The sequence below is a fragment of the Rhagoletis pomonella genome, unplaced genomic scaffold (genome assembly GCF_013731165.1).
Source record: "Rhagoletis pomonella isolate Grant_MI unplaced genomic scaffold, Rhpom_1.0 Rhpom_scaffold_00011, whole genome shotgun sequence".
Classification (NCBI taxonomy): Eukaryota; Metazoa; Arthropoda; class Insecta; order Diptera; family Tephritidae; genus Rhagoletis; species Rhagoletis pomonella.
In genome coordinates, this window is record NW_023458565.1 from 22,315,026 (window position 1) to 22,341,829 (window position 26,804).

A 26,804-nucleotide genomic window follows, 5' to 3' on the forward strand; every position below is an offset into this window, starting at 1 on the left:
TCAGAATTTTTAGAATGTTTTTTGGTAGGCAGCTTTTTATATGTATAGCCCATCCAATTTTAGTACAATAAAGTGCAAGTTTTAAATCGCTACAAAATACCTTCGCATTTTGGGAATTTTTTTTTTGGCTTTTTCTTTTTCTTCCATATAACGCAAAAAAAAATTCTCAAAAAACAACGGTATTTCTTAGCGGCTTTAAACTTGCACTCTATTACACTAAAATTGAATGGACTATAAAACTGAAAGCCCAAAAAAATTTTGATTAAAAATGTGAAGTTTTGATGAAAATTAATTTTTTTTAATTGTTACAAAAATAGGAACTGTGAGTTTTAGAGATTTTGTTGTAGTGTAAAGTATATTTTTATTTCAAATTAATAAAATTTCAATGAAACAAAATATATTTAAAAAATATGGAGAAAAATTTACTGTACGATTTTGAATGACACTCACTGTACACACTATTATAGTACAAACACGGTTAAATTTTAAATCTGCCATCGAATGGCTAATTCTATATAGCGTTGAAAGGATATACGAAAAATAAAACATTTGTAAATACGTATGTACATATGTTTGTAGAGTATATTTATTTAAAAATATGAGTATGTATGAGTTCAAAGAATTTATAAGAATTTAAATGCAGAATTTATAAAATTTTTAGGCATTATTTATGCATGTATATATATTTGAATGCAACACAAAGATAAATATATGTACGTAAAATATTAATTAAATTATGCTAAATTGATTTTAAAAGCAAATAAAAAACTATGCTGTTTCCAGTGAATTGGAAATAAATAAAAAATTTAAATGCAACTCTGTCAATTTACGGCTGTAAAAGAAATATTTACCGTTCATTTCAGCTAAAAAAATAAGCTAGAAAAATTCAAATCAGACGCGTTTTAAGATAAGTGCGTATATATGTACATATTCACACAAATATATGTATACACTTTTATCTTCATATAATTATAAAACATAAAAAATTAAAATAATCCGCTGGCACTTAAATTTTCAACTTTTAAATCAGATATTTCAGAATTGTTTGGGGTATGCAGTTTTATAGCCCATTAAATTATTTTACAAGTTTCAGTTTGTAAAAAAATCGCATTGATTTTTGGCAACTATTTTTTCTAAGTGAATTACACCTTTTTTCATAAAAAAAATTTGTTTGGAAGAAAATGCGTTAAAGAAGTTTATACTTTATTATACTAAAATTAATGGACTGTAAAACTGCGTACTCAAAAAAATTCTGAAAAATTTGATTAAAAAGTTTAAATTTTATATTCAACTTTGGGGGATTTTTTTTTTGTTATTTTTAAATCCGAATTTCATACATTACAATTCCGACATTACTGGACCACCCTAAGCAGCATACTTTTTGCGCAAGTGGTAACACTACTATGGTCTGAGAGGCCGCTTTCAGGCTTTGTATCGATTCAACTCTACAGTTTGGGTCCTAAACAAGCTACTTAAGCACATGGTTCGCTGCTCTTCTCTCTGCTACACTTTACGCTTAAAATGCGGTCGTGATTCTGTAGTGCACAGTGTAAACAACAGTTAAATAATTTTTGGGTTCAAAAGATATTATTTGCTTTTATGGTAAACCAACGAAATGCAATGTTGATTAAAACTCATGTAAAGTAAAGTTTTCACAAAATAAACAACCAATAATGTATGTAATTACCAAAGCTAACTATGCTAATCTTTTTTTATGTAAATATAATTACAAGTAATTACAAATGAAAATACAAATAAAAGTAACACAACCAAAGCATAAATGTACAAAATTGAAGCAACTAAGAGTACGAGAAAAAAAATTTGAAATTATAAATAATACCTAAAAAATAAAATATCTTACTGTGATTGTAATCCAATTTGTATGTAGTACATATCTACATACATATGTTTGTATAGAATATGTAGTCCAAAAATAATTACCAATTAAAATGGCTTCCTTTTTAAATTAATTGTAATCACATTAAATCAATTGTAATGTTTTTCTAATTGCTGAGTTGTTTGCTTATAAATAATATTTATTATTTTCTGAAAAAATTTCTGAAAGAAAACTTTTTGATTTCGCAAAAAAAAAAACAAACTGGCAAAAAAGTTTATGTGCATCCTAGCTGCGTAAAATTGCGTCTGTCTGCCCATCTGAACGAATGAGTGATGAGTTCTGTGTTTTGCCTTTTAAGTGGCCATGAGTTGTGACCAGCTGTTAATGGAATTTAATTAGTGTTTTATATGTAAACAAATTGAAGTAGCGGTTATTGTGGTGAATATTCTACATATGCACACATGCATACATACATACATGTATATAGTCAGCGTCAAAAATATGCATACCCTAACGTTTTGGCGATTCTTTTTATTTGTATTTTCCATAAAAATTTCTTGTTCTTTTTATTAAAATATAGTTTATTTAACAGCAAAAACAACAAGAATCAATTATGTTTTTTTTTAATTTCATACAGAGCTCGGGAAAATGTTAGAAATACCAAAGAATTTTCATCGAAAGTTTAAAATTTTCAATTCGATTTCTTATAAAATTTTTGAGTACGCTGTATTGCAGCCCATTAAATTTCAATACTCTCAACGAAAACAATTCTCAAAACTCAGCGGTAATTTTTATCGACTTCAAACTTGCACTGTATTAGACTGAAGTTCGATGGGCTACAAAACTTAATACTCAAAATTTTCTAAGAAAACGAATTGAAAAATTTTAGAATTCGATGAAAATTTCTTGCATTTTCCCCCGAGTACTGTATGAAATTAAAAAAAAATTAGTTCTTGTGGTCTGTTAAACGAACTTTGTTAAAAACATAAATAAATAAATAAAAATTTGGTGTGGGAAATATTTATAAAAAAATCGTCAAAACATCAGGATATGCATAATTTTGACGCTGACTGTATGTATATTTTGGCAAGTATACTACATTAAGCCGTACCAGAAAAAAAGAAAAAAAGTTCGTAACCTGAATGATTTTTGCAAGGCAATTTCGAAAAATCATTTTTTTTTTTTGCCGAACGTAGGGATCACCTTTTATATTTTAGTCATATCTTCGTTATTTACAATCGGATCTAAAATATGATATATCGATGTTCTTGAGAAAACACTTTTTTTGTTCCAAAGTCTATTGACCTCAAGTACCCCATGCTAGTACCCATCAGATCCAAGCTCTTGTCCTCTAACGTAGCACCCTAATGTCCGTAAATTGATGCTCAACAAAAATCACTATATTTTTGCTAGGTAAGTATTTTGATTATTCCAGTAGAACTATTTTTGAACAGATTTTTTATAGCCGAATTGAGGGGTCACCGAAAAATATAAAAAGGTGATTCCTAGGTTCGGCTAAAAAAAAATTGTTTCGATATTGTTTTGCAAATATTTTGGACTTAAGGCTATGCGGCGAAGATTTTTTGTTTGCTGTAAGGTTGTACGGTCTAATCTATATACACAAATTTGGCATTTTGAGTTGTACACATATAGATTACATATTTACCATATATTTTTTAATAATTCTAATTAAATTAGATATTTTAATATTTTCAAAACAAACACAAATTCCTGGCGTACATATCATTCTAATAGATATTTTTGGTTAGTACAACAAGTTGTCAAGTACTTTCAAAGCAATCATACTGAACTTATTATTATTTTAGTTATTAATTAAATTAGTTATAAAACTATGCACTCATATTGCTCTTTGTTAGAAAAATATTTGTAGAGCTTTTTCAAACGAAAAAATGTGTGCACATGTCGCCTGCCAGTGTGCTTAAATACTGCATTGTATAGAAAGGTATAAGTCATCTTTATCACACAAACTGAAATGTAAAATATGTACAATGAAAATACAAATTGCAAAGAAACACTAAGCTAATATTATGTATGTATGTATGTAACCAATGTAAATTGTATTAAAATTTGAAGTATATATTTATGTGTATTTATAAAGTGTTATGAAATATTTAAAAATATTTTAAATGAAAAATCACTTTAAATTTTAAGAATAAATGTGTTATTATACGAGTATTAAAGAAAGAAAACATGTTTGCAAGCGAATAAAAATAAAAAAAAAAACTAAAGTGTATGAAAATGGTAGTTCAATTTGAAATGGGAAAACATCTCAAATATGTAAGTATTTACAGGTTCCTTTTATAAACATTCGATATTCGTAGAAGTGAATTTTTTTTCTAGCTAACTTGTGGACCCATATTTAGCTGATTCGTTCACTCAGCTCAATGAGGAAAATGGAAACGGAATTTGACCTGAAAATGCGGCCGTTCAGCTCTATAACACAGGGCAACACTGATTTTGGTGCGGCAAATGTTAAATCGGTTTTTGATAGACTTTTTTGAGCTGATTACGAATCCGTAATTATAAAGATTCCATCACGTACTGATTTCGAGAAAATCGTGGTCAAAGTGTCAAAAAATCGGGGTTTTTTCAATATTTGACAAGCTCCAGCAAAGAGTAAAAATGTGGTAGAACCTTCCACTTAGGCTTAACTCAAAGCTAGAACCCTAGGCTACTGCCCCTGAAAATACCATTTAAGGACCTGAGCAAGAATTGGTAACAGAGTGATGATGTGCTATTTTTTAGATATATTTTTGATCCCTATTCTAATTGCGAAGGATCAGAGCCATTTGTTACCTATAGAAGAAATTTGTTGAACCAATGAAGGCTCTACAGTCTAGAATATCCTCTTACATTAAAATCAGCGAATTTTTATGTTTCATTTCCCAGCAAATCGCGGAACTCATCCCTTATAATAAAAACAAATTGACACCTTATTAAGTACAGAAAATTATATTTTTAGCCAGTGTTTTGCCAATACGTATTATCTGGCGCATATTATTTAAATACAAATACATCTATCTAAATATAATTGTAAGAAGGGCTGTAGCTATAAACTAAAGCACAGCGTGAATGCTAATAAATCTCATTTAAATAAGTGGCAGTTCTAAAAAAAAAAAAGTGTGCGAATATAAAAAAAAAATATTACAGAATTACTAATAAGATAAAGGTTAAATTCATAAGCGAGTACTTTTGCATATAATTGTCTATTTGAAGTATCCGACGAACCAACATCAACATCCTGGCGCTAGATTAAATCTTTTTAGCGCGCCGCCACAAACAGTAATAGCCCAGGATGTGAAAGGAAAAGTAAATAGCCAAAATCGCAAGCAAATTCCTGTACAGATTCGATTCATTAAAGCTGTATTTGTCCAGCACATCCTGTCCAGTGTGAAAACAGGGCAAGTCCTCACTCTCCTCGAAGCAGGCTACAATGAAAAGGAATACAAAAAAAAAGAAAAGAAAACAGCAGCAAATAATGAAATGAATTTCAACAGAAAATTAATTACAATTATAAATTTTTCCTAGATGAAGCAAGTATGTATACGGTATAAATGGGAAATTGTGCTGAAAAACGCAAGAAAAGGTGGCAAATATGCAAATAAAAGGAAGCAGCTTAAGCTAAATTTAAATTGGTAAGCAAAAAAAATAAAAAATACTTCAACCTCAACCTGTGGTCACTAAGAAAGTAGTTCAGTAGGCCAAGCCAGCGGCAAGCGCTGAGTTATTGACGTAGTGTAAATTGTAAATTTTAATATATGTACATAAATTACAGCCAATAAGGTAAGTAAATCGTAAAGTAAATTTAAATACTTGCACTGAAAAAATACGGGCCGCGTGAGTTTACGAAGAAAAAAAAATTGATATTTGCAAGTTTGGCAAGGGTGGCATTTGAAGGTAGGAAAAAGATGAATTGCGTTTATTTCGGTTAAAGGCGAATAGGAAATAAAATGGAAACCTTAAATGCGTGGAAATAGACGTATTTCAATTGACTACAGCAAAATAAAAGGAACGGAAGCTAATTTCATTAAAGCTACGCGCTTCAAGAAAAGGCTCATCCCGAAACATTTGTACAGTGACTTAAGAAAATTATGCATAAAGGACACTGGGTTGAGGTAAAATTGAGTGATGTCTTTAAATTTTTACTATATAGAGATAATAATGGTAAAATTGCCGCAAAAGAAGAAGAGCGATGATGATGGAAACAAATTTTCGTGAGTTATCAATTAATTGTTGAAGTTGCTGCCTGCATCTATATACGTAGGAGGGAGGCACAATTAGGTCCCCGGGTCATCTAGAATTAGGACTAGTTCGCTAAGTTAGTAAACTGCGGGAATCATGAATGCCTGCAATGTTTGGGTCCCCAGAGTGCAAAAGAAATAGTAGTGAAAGGAGTATCTTCCAGTGCCCGCTAAAATCGTTATTCTGCAGACATAGATATCCAGTAGTAAGTAGCCGGTTTTTAAACAATTGAGTTAATTTTCTTGTTTGATCTGTTCGCATGGTAGAGGTAATCGGTGTCTTCTCAGCTTCGACTGCTATGCAGGTGTTTTGTATGCGTCTAGGGAGGGTTTTATTTAGCTTTTCACACCAGGTATGCTACGGTCTCTTGTTTTGTGGGTTGGGCAGAGTCTATTTGAATCCGGGACCATTTAAATTATTATTATTATTTGGGCATACAGCGCTGCAACCAAATGAGATGGGCATTTCATCAAAACGCGTAAATGCCTCGTAACCACGTTAACCTTGTAAATTTACCTAATTTTGTATGGTAAACCGGTTTATTTACGAGCTTTACTTACGCGGTAGGCATTTACGCGCTTAGATTAACACGCCTGACAGGACGCTGAGGTACCGTCTGCAAAAAATGGGACTCTCTGAGCAGACGAACTGCAGGTTTTGTGAGCAGAAAGTGGAAACCTTCTCTCACTGGGACTGGATGCTCAGCGTCCTGTCAGGTCTCCGGGGAGAGTTTTTAAACCCTCTCTACTAAGCTTTGGCCACGGAATTGGGAATCTTTTGCGTTGCCTTGGGGTTGCAGTTTGAGAGTCCTCCCATCTTAGTAGGAGCTTTGCCGCTTATCCTCCGGATGGACCACAGAAAGGCTTAGGGCCGATCAGGCACTGTTGAGCGCCAAATATCGCTAGGTTGCCGGCCATTTCGATGCTATCGAAGACCTCATGGCCGGGAACCCACCACAAGGTAACTGTGCTACTGGTTTCTAGTACCATTTTGCTATACCTACTAGCTTTGACACCGTTTAGCAAGAGTCAAGTACACTTAACGCTGCCTGGCTATCCGATATGATGGTTATTGTTGCCCCATTAGTCCGTCTACGAAGAAATTCGCGAATATTTCCGCCTGAAATATGGATGGATACATGTCCATCGGAACAGCTTTTTTAAATGTAGGGGCCGGCCCCAGTGTTCCCATCCTCAAGTTTGGATCCATCAGTGTAACAAACTTCAAATCCCTCGCTGGACATGGGGAATATCATTTTACACGTGTCGCTTTTAGGTACTATTACCTTGTAGAGTTTTTTTCAATAATTTTATTGAGCTTGAGGCCGTTTCTAATGACAAGTGTCGTCGAAGAACAACAAATAATTTACACAAGGTCATAGCTGCTATTTCGGAGTCCATCACATCTTCTCACCAAACTTCTTCATCGAGTTTATTGGGACTTGAACTCGCAACTCCGGCGTCCAAAGCCAGTTGTCTTATCCACTAAGCTAAGTTCGCCATGTAAACTGTAGTTGCATTTATAAAGGTTAACGTCGGTAGCTTTGACTCTGTGAGTTTGGGTACAGGATCCCCGACCATTCTCTGAATATAAATCGTCAATTCTCCGCAGCGGCACTTCAATAGCTAATATGCCAAGCCGTCAGCTGCAGAAGCTTTGTTGTTTTTCAGTAGTGAAATTGATATTAAAATTTCAGCAAAGTATGGTGGAGGCACATCAGCACCGCGGTAGTCGATTGAGGGTTCGGTTTCATGTTTGTTGAGTGCACGTAAGAGCATACATAATGGGCTGGCTAGTCGTATTCGGGCAATATTTACATACACATTGAGTACGCCGGTATCGAGTCTGGATAAGTAGGTAGATGGTAGAACTCTGTACTATCCAGATGGTTATTATGCCGGGTTACTTGAGGCAGCTGAAGCTATTTCTTTGCTATGTTTGGTTGATTGAATTCCGAGCGAGGCATTCACAGACCGAGGAGACTAACACTTAGTATCTCGGTGAGAGTCGTTTACTGCCTCCTGTGTGTAGCGTCGGATGCAGTGGCTGTTTTGTGTAGTCCTGGAGCTCGTCCGTGATTTTATAGGGATACCTTCTGACGTACCTTGGAGGAGGTTCTGTTTCCAAGAAGTTGGTCAACGGTAGCACCCAACCAGGAAATACATGCAAGGCACAATATTTTGCTCTCTTTTAAGGGTCATCCGCGCCTCGCTATGCAAATTATGTACTAGCGAATCAGAGAGCATCACATATCTGTCCAGAGCGCTGTCTTGAGACATCTCGTCGTGTGTGTCCTACTAGTGGCTGGTGACCAAATTTCGGTTGCGTGCGCAGAGGAAGGGAGGAGGCTTTCCAAAGTAATCAAACTAGAAATTTCGAACAGTCTGAAACGGTAAACCGTCGATGTAAGCTCCTAGCTGCAGCCTGACATCTTTCGTCCATGCGATAAAAAAGGTTTCCATGACTTCGTGTAGGAAACGGTTAGGTTCTTTGGGGGACAATGCTCTCGCGGGCTAGGTTAAGGTTGAGGGCCGAGTTATCAGGTGGCACGTGCAGTACGGAAGTATCAATACCTAAAAGGACATCGCTATTGGGGAAAGAAGTGTTTGATATTGATTTGAAAAGGCCGACGAAAATGTCCTCGGTAGCTTCCGTAAAGCCATCTCAATGAGTTGGTGTGTGCAGCGGGTTGTTTTCTCTACTGGTTTCACTACTTTTTCAATTCAGTTGATGGAAAATATTACGAAATTACGTTGATGTGGCTAAGCTTTAAGAATTAAATTTTCATAAGGGAGTCTTCAAAAATTGTCAATCATATCTTAAGTATAACTTAATGTTAGAAAATATATAATTTCGTAAGTATTCTATTTGCGCGCTTGGTTAAAAAAATACTCACTTATATTTTGAACACCAGACCACTGGGCAATCGTCATTGCTTCATTCGCATATAACATCCACGACAGGAATTGTGTCCAGTAAAAGGCCATAGGCAAAGTGCTGTAAGTAAATTACACGAATCCACATACATGCATATATATGCAGTATACAGTTACGTTCATCAGCGGTAATTATCTCTTATAAGCTTATAATGTAGATGTGTATGTATGTAAGCTAACTACGAGTAACTCACCTAATTTTAATGAAAATTCCAGATGTAATCATGAAAATGTAATCAACAGGTACCAAATATGCCATTGCCAATGGCACAGAATTGAATGCTGTGGAAAAGAAGCAACCGCAGGCAGTAGCCACATTCATTACCAAAACGATAGAGATAGCCGTTATGCTGAATGCAAAAAATGTCGGCCGCAAGCCAGTTATCCAATAACAGATTATAACGAAAAGTAATGGTTCAATGATCATGCCAGGCAACTGAAAAATTGATTATTGATTAACTAAAGGAATGTTTGTAATGTGTCTGCAATTTTTATATTTTATATGCTAATAAAAATGGAACTCTAAAACAGTTTGACCGATTAGAATATTTTTGATAATACCCAGATGAAAAAAAAAAATAAATTTGAAAATTTTAAGAAAATATTTTTAGGAGTGTTGCCATCTTTTTCAAAAATTAAATATAATTTAATTGATAACTTAAATTACATATTACAATTGGATATCAAACTAAAGAGGCTTAAGAAAGTTTATTGGCTAAAAAATTTCTGTGGAGGGTTGCCACTTGTATGAAAAATTGTATTCTATTAAATTTATAAAATAAATAAAATATTACAATATAGGTGTCAAACAAAACAGATTTAAGAATAGTTTACTGCCGAAAATATTTATGGGACGGGTTGCCACCTTTTTGAAAAATTTAACTCAATTAAATGATAAGCTAAATATTTCTATATGGGTATCAGACGAAAGGTTCTTTCGTAATCGTTGAGTTATAAATATCTTCAACTAGCAAATACCCAGCGTGCTTCGCAGTGCCCTCAAAGCATTTTTTTTACTTTCTCTGACTGCACCCAAAACTCTTGGTTCTTACTGTAGTATTTGTAAAGTACTTAGGCAAGTTTTTTTGTTTTCAAATTATATCTATACAAATACATTTGAATTCAGCTTTTTATGGAACATACGGTCTTTGAATTTTTTTTGCGCTCAGTATCAAAAGCGACAAATATTGAGTCAATACATCTTTGAGGAAAGTGCGCGATATGTAGACTTGAGTTACAAGATTATGAATTAAATTTCCAGGAGAAAGTCGATACTTTCCCCACTTTATAAATACCTTCGAAACTATATTTTACCAGATCTCCTGCACCCGTTTTGCTGAGTTTATTAAATTTCAGCTTGCTACATTACGTGACAGAAAATTTAAAAATTTTCTTAACCCCGTTTAAAATATTTTCAAAGTAAAACTTTGAATTTGAGTTTGTAAACAGGTGACAACCCTCCTTCGTGTAGTTTAAAAATTAAGCCTTTTAAAGCACATTTCGATAAATTTAATTTATGAAATAATTTCATTCGAATTAAGTTTTAAAACACCCAGTAACCATATTAAAACACCTGCTGCATTTGACACTTTAAATTGTGTATAATTTAATAAAACTCTATTGTTCAAACAGGTGGCAACCATATTCAAAATATTTTCAAACCACCTATTTCGCCTGACATCTATATTTTTATACAAATTTCAATTCCATTAATTCAAGTAAATTTTGAGTTTTCCAATGGATGGCAATGCTCCTACATCTAGTTTAGAGATAAACCATTTTCAAAACCATTTCGATTGATACCTATATTGTAATAATTCATTTAGGTTAATTGAATTTTATATTTAAACAGGTGGTAACTCTTGTAAAACACCCCAATAATATTCCAAATGTTAAAACTAAGAGTTTAGTTTTTCATATAGGTTGCGAATAAATAATTTAAATTGACTTTTCAAATAGGTGGCAACTCAGTTCAAAACATTACCAAACTACAACTTTTTAAGCCTCTTTCATTTGACACCCATACTGCAATACATATTTCAAATATATAATTCCCTTTATTCAAGTTGAATTTGATTTTTTAAACAGGTGGCGGTCCTCCTTCAGGAATATGGAATTGATTTTTAACCGACTTCAAAAACGGAGGAGGTTATCAATTCGCTGGAGTATTTTGTTTTTTTTTTGTTTATATATGTATGTTACCGCATAACTTTGGACCACGTCAACCGATTTCGGAAATTCTTTTTCTCTCTTTTTATCTCAGAGATGGCCCCATACTAATTTGGTTTAGATCCGATCATTGGGCGTTAAATGATTTCTAAAATGGAAATTTGTATGAAAATCTTCTTTTCTAAAGCTTTTTAAATTTAATTTCTTTTTTATCAACGACGGCAAAAGAGTTTTGTGTGGTAGGAAAAACACAAACATACTTTTAAGGCGCAACGAAGCACACCGGGTATTTGCGATTTATTACTTAAGCAAACCCAAATGCTACGGATTGTATTGAGTGTACATGAAGCTATATTGGATCATTACTTACCATCGCCAATATATTGGCCACATAATACTGTGCCGTCGAATACATGCCAGAGCGAGTTTCGCGCAAGAATAGCGGGAACCCTTGCGGGAATACATTCAATACCGAATACATGGGATGATAGGTGTTCTCGGAAATCATTACAAATAGTGCACCCTGTACCGCTTGCACACCCAGTTGCGAGAGCGATGTAGTGCCAGCAAAACAAGCGCCAATTATAATAGCCATGGCCATTTTTTGGAAGAATCGCATGCGCTGCACTGTCGGATCACGCAGCATTGAGAGCGAAGCGCGATACCAAATCACATGGAATTTCTTATACCATGCTGGCGAACGAAACGAATCAATTTCCGAATCGAATGGGTAGTCACCCGTCTGCGCCATATGAATCTCCAGATTAACCAACATATCACGCTGTTTGGCAGCACCACTGACCGCAAACATATCGCATAAATGTTGCGCCGAACGCTGTGAAGCCTGCTCGTAGCCGGGATCTGTGGCCAGCACGCCAATCAAGAAGTCAGCCGGATTATAAGCTTCCGGACAATGATAGCCATTCTCGGCGAAAAAGTTGAGCGCATTATGTGGTGAACCGGTAAAAGCGACACGCCCATCCGCCAGCAGCAAAACATTATTGAACATATCGAAGAGCTGACTGGATGGCTGATGAATGGTGCATAGTATGGTGGTGCCTTTCTTGGCCAACTCGTAGAGTGTTTGCACCAGTTGTTGCGCGCTAAACGAATCTAGTCCCGTCGTGGGTTCGTCACAGAATAAAATAACCGGATCGTTGAGTAATTCAACGGCGAATGCGAGCCGTTTACGTTCACCACCCGAACACATCTTTTTGTCATCGCCAGAGCCGATACGCGTGTGCGCAGCCGATAGCAAACCGGTGCGCTCTAATAGATCATTTATGATGGCCTTCCGTTCGCGATGACTAACACGGCGATCTAAGCGAAGATGTGCCTGAATTGTATGTATGTATGTATGAGTAGAAATGAGAGTAAGTACATATATCACTAAGCAAAAACTCACCATGAATGTCAAGTGTTCCAGTACTGTTAAAGTGCCAATGAATAAATCATCTTGGTACACATATCCGCTTATGCGATGCATAAATGGACCAATGCGACGGCCATTTATCAGAATATCACCCTGAACAATGGTGCCGGCTAAAGATAATGGCAAATGGCATAAAGTGAAATACGTGCGGAAATAAATGAATAAACTATTAAATGTTGCTTGTCTTATCTATTAAGCTATTAAAATTTAAGAGGCGTTGAGCATACGCATAGAAAAGTGGTAAGTACCAAATATTAGGGATGCTCTTATTTTCAATTACGTACTTTAAAGTTTCATCTTTTTTTCAAAAATAAATGATTGTGATGGAATTTTGTATTTTGGATAAGAGTATGGATGCGATTCTGAGTTTTGTTGGTATTTTTGGAAAATTCGATTTAAGTATCCCAATTGTAGGCAGTATTATTGTTATAAAGCGCATCTATGAAGCATTTCGAGCGTTATATATAAAACTCTTGGCGACATCTTGCCGAGCGACGCCGAGCGAAACAATTCGAAGCGGGGCGCAGCTGCGGGTGATCACACGGAACGAGGCGGAGTGGAGCCTTTGCATTAAATCGGTTGCAAAGATAGCACCAAACTTATCTTCAATGAATTATTTATTACATTTAATGGACAAGACAAGGCGAATTCATACAAAGTGGTACCGGCAGCACAAAAACGGAAAAACTACACTAATAGAGTATAGGCACGATGACAATCACAATAAAAACATTTACAACAAATGCATCATTTCGACAATCAGCACATTTCGCCTTGAAATCAGCTAATCCGGTAAAACCACCTTGCCTTAGAATATGATTTACTGAAAAATAAATTTTCATTTAAAAATTTCGAAATTTCGTTCGTTAAGAAGCTGAAAATAAAATGGAAAAGTACAAGTCGATAACAGCTTTGCTTTCGGCGCCGAAATGCTTCTAAAAAAGCTTGCTGTAGGAACACTTTCATATACCTACAGCAATTTGAAAGCTTCACTGAGTTCGAAACGGCTTCACTCGGCTCGGCTTCGCTTTCTGTGTGAACGCGCCCTTACAAGGCCTAAGCCGAGCCTTTTTCTAGGCATATTTCTCAAGAGCAAGGACCAGCTATATTTTTCTGATTCCCACGCAGATATCTAAAGTTTATGAAATCATTTCTTAACGAAATAAGTATAAAACTCCAACAGATTTTCGATCAGAAAACTCTGTTTCTGTTTAGGAGACTTCCAATAAAAATACTCAATTGTTTATTTAGCCTTCTTTTTAATACTAAAAATTTGTTTAGGTCTCCCAAAAAACCCCAAAAACTGCAATGGGGGGGACCAATAAAAAATTGTTAAAATAAAAAAATATTGAAATAAAGAATTGAGTATTATTATTAGAAGACTCCTGAAGAGAAACAGTGTTCTCCGATCGAAAAATATAGATTTTACAAAAATTCTATACTATTTCTACGAAAAAGTGTTTATTCCCCATATCAAAAAATGGAAAACTTCATGTAGTTTGAGGTTGATAAGTATATATATTTTTTAAAATAAGTGTACTTTTTTTATTCCCTTTAGAAAATGCTAAGTGGTGAGATCTTAAAATTTTAAACTTTTCTTTGGATCACCTTAATGTACATAGTTTACTAACCTGGTTGCCGGAAAGCGAGAGTAGACATCAGTGTTGTTTTACCCGAGCCACTGTCAATGTAAATTAAATAAATACTTTGTAAATATTTTGCTTGCAGTACTTTATAAATATATTGTATTAAAATAACAAACTTGGAATTCGTTGACCTGCATTCATAATACGTTTTCACTGCATACATGCATACACAACTACATACATACATATAAATGCAAATAGATATATTGCACTACAAAAAGTAATAAAAAAAAAACAATAAACTTTATTTATTTACATGCACATCTGCCTCAACTGGGAGTCACTCGACATTGGAGATTACTTAGCAACAACAGATCTATGTACGTAGAATTCCTGCTGCGGGCTGCTGTGGCACTGCATATTTGTAATGCGCTTGTTTTATTTATTTATTTTTATTTATTTATTTTTGATGCATCACTTAGGTTTTCAGGTAATTAATTTTTATGATGTTTTTAAATGGTTTTGATATTTACTTACTTATCTAAAACTTTTTTTTTATGGATGAAACTTATGTATATGTGTGTGTGTAAATGTTCATTAATATGCAGCAGGTACAATGTATACATCACTTTTTATCTCTTTGCTTGAGGAAAAAAGTTTATGTACACACATAAATATTTACGTTCTAATTGTGGGACAGATATGTATGTATGGAAATAATTTTGTGAGTTTTGGTGATAAGAATTAGTTTAAAATAAAATTTTCAACAGATCTGTGATTTTCGGTTAGTTTATTCCCTTAAATTAAGTTCTTATGTATTTTTTTTTTAATTTCAAAACATTTTGCAATTAATTCAATTCTAGCTGTGATTTGCTAACTTCACTGCAAAATCACATCAAATCTTTTCCGGTTTACATACTTAGGTGCAATGACTTGCTGCTTATTCATTTGATGTTTTGCTTCTTAACCAGAAGCCCTATAATAAAAACGGTAATCTGAAACTTGACCGCATTTTTGCAACGAAGTCACAGTTAGTAATAGGGAAGAAATTGTGCAAAGTCAAGAAACTCATTCACAGAAACGCAGTAATAACGGTTAATGAAGTGTACAAGTAGGTGTGCAAGCAGGTTTACGCAAATACATACATACATACATTTTCATGTAAATCCGTGTATACAAAATCATAATGCACATATACATACATATATTCATATACATATATACATATACATTAGGCTGGTAAAAAAAAAAAAAATCAGTGAGAATTTTAAGGCGGTGCAACCTAGGATTGCTAAAAAGCTAACAAAATATACCACGTTTTTTTTAATAATAGAAAAAATATTTAGACGCCGCTCGAAATTCTTCGTATATTTTATATGAAAAAAACAACAATTTTTTGTAGAAATGGTATAGAATTCTTGAAAGTCAATATTTTTCGATCGGAAAACTCTTAAGGAAATTTCCAATAATAATGTCCAGTTGCTTAATTGACCGTTTTTTTAATATTATTGATTTTTTAGGGGTCCCCCCATTGCATTTTTTTTGGGTTTTTGGGGAACTTATAAAAAATAGAAAATATTTAAATGGTTAAATAAACAATTGGGCATTATTGCTGGACGTCTCCTGAAAAGAAAATCGAAAAATATGGTATTTCAACAATTGTATACCATTTCTACGAAAAATTGTTTTTGTTTTTCATATATAATACATGTAAAACTTTGAGCGCTTTGAGCGACCTCTAATATTTTTTGATTTTAAAATAAAAAAGCAGGGGTATATTTTTTCACCGTAGAACAATCCTACAGGGCTACAGGATGAAAGCATTAAGATTCCCACTTAGATTATTTTGGACCACCCTAGTGGGGCTATTGCAGAAGACATACTGAAACTTTTAGCTATCTTATCCTTCTGTACCTGTGTTTGCGAGTGAACTTCTTTTAAAAGGCCGGACTGATTTTAAGAAAAATTTTTTGTATGTATTTGCGTGAGCCCCTGGATGGTTTAAATTGATGGTTCGACTCGCCAGGTGGCGCTGTAGTCGAGCTACTACTAGAAATCGGATTTATAACCCCATTTGGCTCGTATTCGAGACATGTTTTGGCAAAGGTTAAGGAAATACCATTGCAAAGAAAGAACCTCCGCGTGGCGCTGGAATTGAGTTATTACTAAAAATCGTGAAGTGAAAAAAGTCCCGTGAATGTTCGATTAAATCGACCTGATGCGCCCTTTAGTACATCGAGCTTTAGTGTTTTACGTACAATAACGACGTTGGAATTAATGTCAGTGACATAAATTCACATCTGTAAAGGAATTAATATCAACGAAATTAGCACAAAAGCCAAAAGTGAGTTACTCTCAGAAGAATTGTGGAATTAATGTAACTGACAATAGTTCTCTTCCGAGAAGATCTAAAAAAAATATTTTTTAAGACCCTGATATTAATTAATACACAGCTGAAAAGTGACTTAACGTTAGCAATGTTGAAAATCGTGCACGCTTTACGGAGACGTGTAATAAGGTCAGCGGAAATAACGTCCATGGAATAGTCTCATCGTTCATAGACAATATTACTTTCTCGAAAGAGTAGTCGTTATTGATTTTGCGAACATATATTGAAAAAAATATACTTGTAACATAACATAATGTACATAGTATGCAGCTTTAAAAGTGCATAACACCACGACGGTCCGCGTTCGTGCGGCGGCCCACCTCGCGTTTTAACATCTTTGGTTTTCTGTTTGTTTCGATGGTTGGTAATATTTTTGATGATAATTTAATTTTGTGAATGTCAATCTACTTCATTACTTCACTTTTAGGTAGTAAATCAATTCCGAAGTGACTTAATGTCAATTGATAGTAATTCCCTTACAAAAGTGAATTTATGTAAATTGACATTAATTCCAAAGATATTATTGTACGTCACCGTTTTACGGTTGGTCCAATTGTTGTGATTTTCCAATATCACAATGCGTTAAAGTTTCATTTGGAGACACCAGGATTGAGTTGTGCCTGGGTCATGAGAGTCTAATTACCACCGATGTGTCAACCACCAGAAGCATGGAACAATGTGCATGTGAACCATGTTCATATGAACCATGTTCAAGGACAGATTCACCAACGAACCGGATTATTGCTGCCGCCGGGGAGTGGTAAGGAAAAAGTTCTTCAAAATTGTTTCGTTGGCAACTCTGATATAGAAATTGCTACCGGTCTTATGAAATGCCAGACCATTGGCAATGCAATACAAGATATGCCTTCTGACGACAACAAACCTTAATAAATTTGTATGGAAACTTTTGGTATGTATTTTTATTTAAGTACCTTTAAGTTAGAAAAATGGGATCTTATTTTATTTTCAAAAGATCATGCCTTCACGGCCAAGAAAGAAACTGTAAGTAAAATGAATCGCTCATGTTGATATTCGAACCAAAGATTATTTTTTTTTTTAATTCGTTTAAAATGAATCAAGCACATACCGAAGAATTCACATATCTATGTATGTACGAATGCCTGACAATTCTTCGGTATCAAGCACATATGGGTGGCGGATAATAACATTTTATCTATTCTAAAGTTGTCCAACTGAAGTCCATTCGTTAGGCTCAGCATAACCTCAAGCTGTACTTACTGTAACAGCTTGTATGTAAGTTGGGGAATTGGAATCATCTCAGAATATTATCCTTAGCTATTCAGCTTACGCAAGTTTAAGAATCAAACTCCTTGACCCTCCTTGACCCTCCTTTTCACCCCTGTTGAGATTTGATGAACAGATATCAGCCACTTGCGGAACTTTGTTGTGCGTTTTTCTAACACTAACACATAAACGTGTTTAGTGATTTCTCTTCTTTCCATTGCTCTTCCAATTCCTAAAGCGCATCACGAAGGTCTGTTTTTATAGTTTTTTTTTTCAATTTAAGGCGAAGCATATGTGTGCTCAAATCATACATAGTAGGTTTTAGGCTCAAGTCTCTGCAGCAAACTTGGTCTTATAAACTACATGGATATCCACAGATATATTTTTATCCATTTTGTAATAAATTTTTGTTATCGATATTTTTATCCACTGTCTAATCGATTTTTGTTATTGATTATTTATCAATTTTGTTATAAATTTTTTATCGATTTTGTTATCGATTATTTATCGCTTTTGTTATCGATATTTTTATCGATTTTGTTTTCGATTATTTATCGATTTTGTTATCTATATTTTTATGGATTTTCTAATCGATTATTATCGATGTAGCTATCGAAATTTTTATTGATTTTGTTATCGGTATTTTTATCCATATTTTTTTGGATGTTACTATCGATTTTGTTATCGATAGAGTATAAAGATAAAGGAAAAAGAATAAAATAAATGTTATTAGAAGACAAAAACATATAACCTTAAGCAAAGTATGCATGTAAGTATGTACATGTATTGGTTAAGAGACAACACAGATGTGTAACGTAAGTTTGCCTTCTCCAGTGTGGTCCAGGCGCACTTAATTTCTTTTTATTTCAGACAACTAACTCAAATAATAACCAATTCATAAAAGTATTAACGAATTCTGTTTTCTGTATTCTGTGAGTTCTTATTTTTAACTGGGTCTTTCTTTGAGTATATAGTAACAACTGGGCTTTTTGAGTGAAATGCCTTAATCTGGGTATTTCTAAAATAAAAGATTGGTTTGGTCTTATCTCGGCAACTTTAGGTTTAATGGATGCTTTGTTGTTGATCTGGTCTGTTTGATGAGAAATTCACTTTTTCACTTCAAAATTCTTTTATCTCTTATTTGGTTCACCGCCTCTGAGTAAACAATTTTTGTGTTTTCCTTTTCGCTTTCTCGTTTACACAATATCATACTTATATACTTATGTATATACATACATATGTGTAGGTAAATGGGCATAAATACCCTAGAAGCTTTTTTCACTTGAATGATTTGCTAGAATCTCAACGGCAATGAAGTTATTACTTAAAAAAAAAAACAAGTAGCTAAAACAACTCTTGGCCGACCAGCGAGATTATAAATAAAATTACACTTTATCTCTGCACGAGCCAAGATAAAAGCTTTGTATATCTTTCGAATTTAAAGTTAGTGAAAATATTCATTTTTGCTGTATAAAAAAATTTTAATTAAATAATTCACTTTCACAAGCAGAAAAGTAGCCAGCGAATATTTACTCTGCAGAAAAGCGCCTCGACCAAGCAAAAGCCACAAAAAGCAATCTCGACAGGAGTAAAGGCGCGAATTGACGTTGACACGATAAAGGTCCTTCAATGTTTCAAGCGCACAAACAAAGACACATACATGCACATGCACACGCACAAACATTAATACTTTTAAACATATTCGCTAAGGCGCACACACCCACACAACACATCCACCCACCTGGAGCCCATTAACGCCATCAGATTGCCCGGCTGCACTGCACCCGTCGAATTGTTAATAATGCGCTTCATTTTGTGCAAACTGCCACCACCACTCGTCCCATTCGGATCGCCTGTCGTATAGACGCACAGATCACGCCATACCAAGGTGGCGCCTTGCTCGGTGGGTGACCACTTGCTATAGCTGCGCAATGGCAGACTACGTTCCGAACTGTTGCGCGTCGAATCCGTACGTGGCGGTGTGGTGGAAATATCGGTGATGGCAAGACGACTACCGGCACCGTTTATACCACCAGGACTGGCACCAGCACCACTGCCGCCGCTTACGCTGCTGCCTCTGTGTCCATTCGCGGCACTGTTGTAGCTGTTGTTGTCCAGGCCATTGACGTTGCCACTGCCAGGCATTCCAACAACATCCTGCATCTCAATTTGCTCACAAGCATCTAGGCGCGCAGTGTTGATGAAGCCAGCGAGTGGCGGATTATCGTTGCGCGTTTGCTCCATCGAAATGAGATTATCCTTTGACATTTTTATTGTTTCCTCAAAGGATTTATTACTCAAATATATTTTTTTTCTCCCTTTCACTCACTTCAGCCAATTTTCACTTTATATTTTAATCTGACTCGAAGCGAAAACCGTTCACGTGTTTGCTGCGTATCGCACGCGGCAAGCAACTGATTCTTAGGTTTCTTCGTTACTGGCTTTGTACCCCATAAAAACAAGCATACGGATATTTTTAATGAAGTTACTAGCAAACTTGTACTATGTACTCGTGCAACTGTATCTTAATGTATGTATGTGGTTGTGGTAGAGGTAGTTTGTGTGTGTACTTATTAAGTTAAAGTGTATGCATTGTGGCCAAAGCGGAAACGGTAAACACAAATTGTCTGTCGCCTAATCTGTCTCAGTCGAGAGATACGCATGAACAACTTACTATTTATTTGTAATAAACTTGTCACTTGCACTTGAAATTAGACGAGTATTCGTGCAGATGCCCGCCGGTGTATTAAGATGCGCCGATATAAAATTTCACGCAGATATTATTGGAACACAGTTTTCTCTTCTAGACAGAATGTCGAACTAGAAACAGCGCTCCTAACTTCTAACAGGTGCGCTGCCATCCGCACCCACCAAAGCCATGGAAACATTCCTAAACTTTCTGCCCGCAGACTTTTTTGGGAAGCTACAGGCGAGCTGCAATGCAGTAGGACTAAATGCACTGCCAAAATGGAAGGACACCAACTTGGTAACACCAACATTCTAACCAACTACCCCGATACGTTTAGGTCCCCAAATATTGCAACACCACCGCTGGAGCTCGAGAATAAGTTCTCTACTCATACCCCTTCGAGGAAGGACTGGGAGGACGCTCGAATACTCCACAGCCACCTACACGGATTGCTCTAAAGTAAATCGAAGAGTTGGGAGTGGGATACACCCCAGGGACCTCTCATTAAACCTTTGTCTTCCAAGCAGAACTCGCGACCATAAAAGAGGCTGCACTCTCGCTTATGGAATCTTCCCTTAACCTGCCTTCAGTAACTATACATTCCGATGGTCAAGCAGCTATTAAGTCATTAGATTGCATTGTAACCTCGTCAGTGACTGCGGTAGATTGTAGAAAAGTCCCTAACGATTTGGCTTCAAAGACACACATTATGTGAATGCCGGGCTAAGGGCCATTCGAGGTAACTGTGCAAAAAGATTGGACGTACTTATTCGGTAAGAGCGCCCTCTAGTAAGGCCGGCTACCGAAATAGCCACGACGTGGAAGAAATCGAGAGTGTGGAACACTACTTCTGCCACTGTCCTGCCCTTTCGTGGGAGAGAAGACTCTCATTTTACCGCCACCTCTTTGTCTGTCTGGCCGACCTAAGTGAAGCGCACATTCATGGATTCTCGCGCTTACCTAACCAACTGGATTTACTTCTAAGTGAACGGTCTCAATTCGTATCACAACGGGACCACTGGGTCCAACTCTGCCTCTCTCCTACGCTAGATGAAGTCTAGTTACCGCAGATCCTGTTTTTCATCCAAGCCAGCATGGAAAACAAGACCTCATGGCGGAACAAGGAAATAAGCCGACAAAAAAAAAATGAGATCTTCAAGTTTGCGAAACAATCTCTCCCGCACATTGTGGCGCCACGACATGTAAGGAAAAGTATGTAAAAAAATGTGTGCCATATACATACACAGCTGGCAAAAAGTATTGGCACAGCTGCTTTTTTACAATATATGCAACGATTTTTATTGTAATATTTTTCCGACAATTTTTTATGAAAACATTCCACAACAAAAAACATAAAAATATAATTTGTAAACGTTGTGCAAAACTCGCAAAAATTCAGCAAATTTTTATGCAAAATTTCAAATTTTAATAAAATAATTAGAATGGAAGTATGCAGATTTGTAGCCCAATAAATTTTATTGTAATAAAGTAGAAGTTCTAAGTAGCTATGAATTACCGTTGATTTATAGCAATTTTTTGTTCACACAGTCTCTTCCATTCAAACAAAATTTTTCGAAAATACTTTATATGGAAAAAACACCTTCAACGGAAAAAATTATCAAAAATCAATGCGATTTTTGACTAACTCGGAACTTGCATTTTCTATACTAGAATTTAATTAGCTACAAAACATATGTATACTCAAGAAAATTCGAAAAAATTAAAAAGTTAAAAATTTGCATAAAAATTACTTTAACTTTTCGCGAGTTTTGCACACAGTTCAGAAATTATGAATATGTGTTTTTTTCTTGTAGAATGAACAATATTTTTATTAAAAATTTGCGGAAAAATATTAGAATAGAAATTTATGTATATATTGTGAAAAATTCGCTGTGCCAATACTTTTTTCCGGCAGTGTATATGTATATATGTATGTATGTAAAAAAAAATAAAAAAAATAATAAAAATAATAGAGCGCTACAGAACTTTGAACAGAGTAAAGCGACCATTTACATTGGCTCTTAAACTGTTCGTTTATATATTCTGTTAAAACCGATGTCGCTGTTAAAGCAATAACTACTGTTATCGCCTCAATTGCTTATAACGTCTGCAATACACAAGTTCAGTCTTTGCTTATTGTTGACAATTTAAGCTGGCGCTCTTATCAGCGACTGCCCATAATTCCCTTATAAATTAATTTGCTACAAATTATATTTGTATTTGCATTTTGTGCACTGATTTCTGTTTGCTTACTTTTTTTCTTTTTGGACAATGTAAAATTTTAATTAGACATCTATTTATTTGCACTGATTAAAATATCTACTATTATCACTGCTAGCTGTGTGAAACGAACGACTTCAAATGCCGAATGCCGGTATGTAATAAAGTTATTACTTGTTTACAAAGCTTCTTAGAAAATATTTGCACTTGAATAAAATTTTTTTTAAACAATTCCTCTATTTTTTGTCTTCGCATTTAATTTTAATTCGATTGCAAGGTGTGCATAAATACTTATATAAAGTTAAAAAATGAATTGTAGATTAATATTTGTAAGTGATTAATATTCAAAACATACATATGTACATACATATGATTCCTTGCTTGTTTTTACTACGAGTATAAGATCTACATATTTTATAAAAAAATGTGAACCCAAGACTTTTAAGAATCATTGCATACAGGCAAATATGCTATTGAGTTAATCAAATAAAACAATCAGCGCTCTTGCGCTCTCTTATCAATGACAATCTATAAATTCTACTGCACGTATTTGTATGTAAATGTGAGCAAATATTATACTCAAAAGGGTGTTTTATTATGGTTTGCTAAATAATTTCTGAAAATTTTTTGTGTATTTTTTGTCTAAGAATAACATTTTCATACGCATTTTGGGTTAGTGTAAATATCGAAATCGTCACCATTCAAGCTCACATCTGCGGTATTAGAATATACCTGCAGGAAGGCATGCTTACCATATGTATAAACTTAGAAGGACGACAGGAAGAATACTGAAAAAAATAGTATAATCGTATAGAGTATATAGATCATTCCATACAAAATTTACACCTCAATATTTTTTTATGTGAAATATTTTTTTAGCTTCTTTATCGAAAAGAGAAGACACCTATTTTTTATTTCATCATGACATTCGAAAATCTCGAAAAAAAATTTCATCGTGCAGTTAGGCGCTACCAGTGCTACTTTATGTACGCAGGCCTAAAAAAAACATAACTTCTACAGTTTCAGGTTTTACATTCTCAAATTTCTACAGTGTGTCCATAATTAATAAACAAGTAATTTTTAGCAAAAAAAAACCGACTTCAACTCTCATATAAAAATATACATATATATATATATATCTCATGATCCACTGATCGGATCTTAACCAGATTAGTATGGGACCACCTCTGAGACACTACCTTTGCGATGCAAAAAAAATTATTGGCGTGGTCCAAAGTTATGCGGTAACATATATAAAAAAAAAAAATAAAAAAAATTATTAAAAAAACATTCCGACGAACTGATAACCTCCTCCTTTTTCGGAAGTCGGTTAAAAAAATATTTTAGAATTGCATCTCACACTCTAATGCAAAGTCAAGGTCATTACGCATATTTTGATTACTGACTGATTTTATCCGACAAAAAATTTAAAAAAGATACTTCTTTGTAAGTTCAAAATTTCGAATGTTTTTTCGAGATTTTCGAATATCATAATGAAATAAAAAATAGGTGCTTTTTTTTAGATAAAGAATGTAAAAAAAAAATATTTCACACTAAAAAATATATTGAGGCGAAAATTTTGTATGGAATGACCCAAACACAAGGAGGTACCCGCACGATTGAAAACCCACACACAGTTGCTGCTGCGGGGTTATGGATTCTGGGGCGTCCTACCATCACACAAGTGGGGTGGTTGTGTCTCTTAATTTTTCATCAAAGAAGGAGCCGAAGCGAAATCCTCTGCCAACGACCGCCTACTATGGACCACGGTCCAAGGCGGTTACGTTCATGAAAACCTGTAGCCCTCGTGAGAAGTAGTAGCACCCAAATCTGCTGATGGATGGGTAATAAATTTTCCTCCTTGATGTCTGTTCTTTCGAAATTTAGCGATGACACTTGAAAGTTTGTTACCGCAGCAGTCGAAAGTGTGGTCGTGCGGAATAAGATGGCTTGGTAATACTGGTTTCTTGCACCACGGCTACTCTGTTTCCAACCGGAGTTTCCGACAGAGCGAGTGTGGGTGAAGGTAGAGAAAGGTAGATTTTTAATGTTTTTAATGGTCTCCCGCCTAACGGAAACTTCGTATGTGGCGAAGGTACTGAACGTGTTGTTTAAGGGGTAAGTAGAAGACCGGATGTTCTACCGGATAAACCACACATACCAGTCGTGTATTGACTCTTTATGTTGAGACAACGCATATGTGCACTGGGTGGTCTGCGTCAAAAAGGGGCTTGTCTTTTCAGTGATCAAACTAGAGCAAACCTGATGAATGAATGTTGTTGTTTTTGCCTCTGCATATTTGCCATATGACTCTATATTGTCCTCGTCTCTGCGAAAGGTGGCTGGTCTTGTGGTATACCGCGACGACCGAAATGTTGGTTTGAATTTTTAATGCCCCAAATAAACTCCACCTGGTCCAATGCTAGCAGAAATCAGCCTTTCGAGTACAAATGGCTTTGGGGGCTTAATATTCTGAAAGTGGACAGCGAACCCACGATTGATACTTCTAGAAGGCGAGAGATGATTGATCTATCTCTATAATTAATTTTGAACTGTGTAGAGTATTGAGTGAGGGCTAGCACTCGCTTTACAGGTACATATAATGAGTTTAAACGTCAAAAAACGTAAGTGGCATTAGTTTCAAAATTTTCTTTTTGATGCAGAAATACATATAGATGCTCTGGGAACATTGCTGCATCAAAAAGAAAATTGTGAAAAATATGTTGCTTACGTTTTTTTGGTGGTTAGTAGGGAGGTAGTAAGAAAAACAGATTGGCTGTATTTTAAAGACAATTTTCAGAATTCACTTGTCTTATCCCATCTAACTTCAACCATACCACTACAATGATAGCTCCATCTTTATCTGATGTGTAGAACTGTCGCGATCGCTTAACGCTTGCAAGTTCCTTTATAATTTCCGCAGTTGTAGAGAAGCATTTTTCTATTGTCAATAACGAAACACCCTTTATATACACATAATTGGACGCATTGACTTCTATACATATGAGAGTAATTTCGTTTGTTGTGAAAGTATTTTTCAACGCTTGAATTAAAATTATAAATACAGTTTGACCGCGATCATTGCAGTGATCGGTGTGCGACGCGGCTCGACTCTTAGGTTTATGTAGCGCGAACGCAAAAAATAAATAAAATAAAAATAAATAAAAGGTTCCATGTAGCGCATAATAGTTAATACTGATCGCAGAGCTTTGTGGTGATTTTTTAACTAACTTGTTTATAAAGCAATACGATTTTAACAATAAACAACGTATGCAAAAACCTGAATACACCAATAAACATAAAATATTTAAGATACACATACACAGCAACTACAAATAGTCAACAATGCTGATTCAGTGATTTATGTAGGTAGATTTTATGGTAATTGAGTGGTGCTACTTTTTACTTCGTATGTATGTATGTGTGTATTAATATATGCTCCTAAGCTGAGGCGCAAATTTCAAGACGCTAGAAAATCGCATTGATTTTTAATAACTTTTTTGGCTGACTATGGAAGAAAACACACAACACCGTCAGCCAAAAAAATTATTAAAAATCAAAGCGATTTCCTAGCGTCTTGAAGTTTGCACTTTAACCTACTAAAATTTAACGCGCTATAAAACTGCATACCTAAAATTTTTCTAAAAATTCTGAATAAAAAGCTTGAATTTTTTTTGACATTTTGGTAAAATTTGTTGAATTTTATAATTTTTGTAGAAAGTTTGAAATTTGCATTTATGTGGTGTTTGTTATATAATGCTAGGCTAGACTTTTATCAAAAAATATTAAACATTCTATAAACAAAAGAAATATAGCCAAAACTGGTCAAAATGAAAAGTCACTTCATTAAATTGTAAGAGGCTGATATCTGTGTAGATATTAAAAATTATATTGGCGATTTTTATTTAGAGCACAAAAGCCAAATCGACGATTTTTAGAATTTTTCTCTGTCTGTCTGTCTGTATGTTTGTATGTACCAGAGGTGTAACTAAAAATATAGAAAAACATTTGCGAGTTGCCACGTGTTTAAAATTTTCA

The 26,804-nt window shown here is 34.8% G+C and overlaps 1 protein-coding gene across 1 annotated transcript; it reads right to left on the reverse strand.

The window, feature by feature from the left end:
- Positions 1-4,797: 4,797 nt before the first annotated feature.
- LOC118746848 (protein scarlet-like) lies at positions 4,798-20,125 on the reverse strand. Its single transcript, XM_036480798.1, has 7 exons — positions 19,599-20,125; positions 14,269-14,318; positions 12,611-12,747; positions 11,576-12,541; positions 9,231-9,472; positions 8,997-9,097; positions 4,798-5,286 (listed from the first exon to the last, which is right to left on the reverse strand). Exons 1-7 carry the CDS (start codon positions 20,123-20,125, stop codon positions 5,111-5,113), a joined length of 2,199 nt encoding a protein of 732 aa, XP_036336691.1. The 3' UTR covers positions 4,798-5,110.
- Between the last annotated feature and the right edge of the window lie 6,679 nt (positions 20,126-26,804).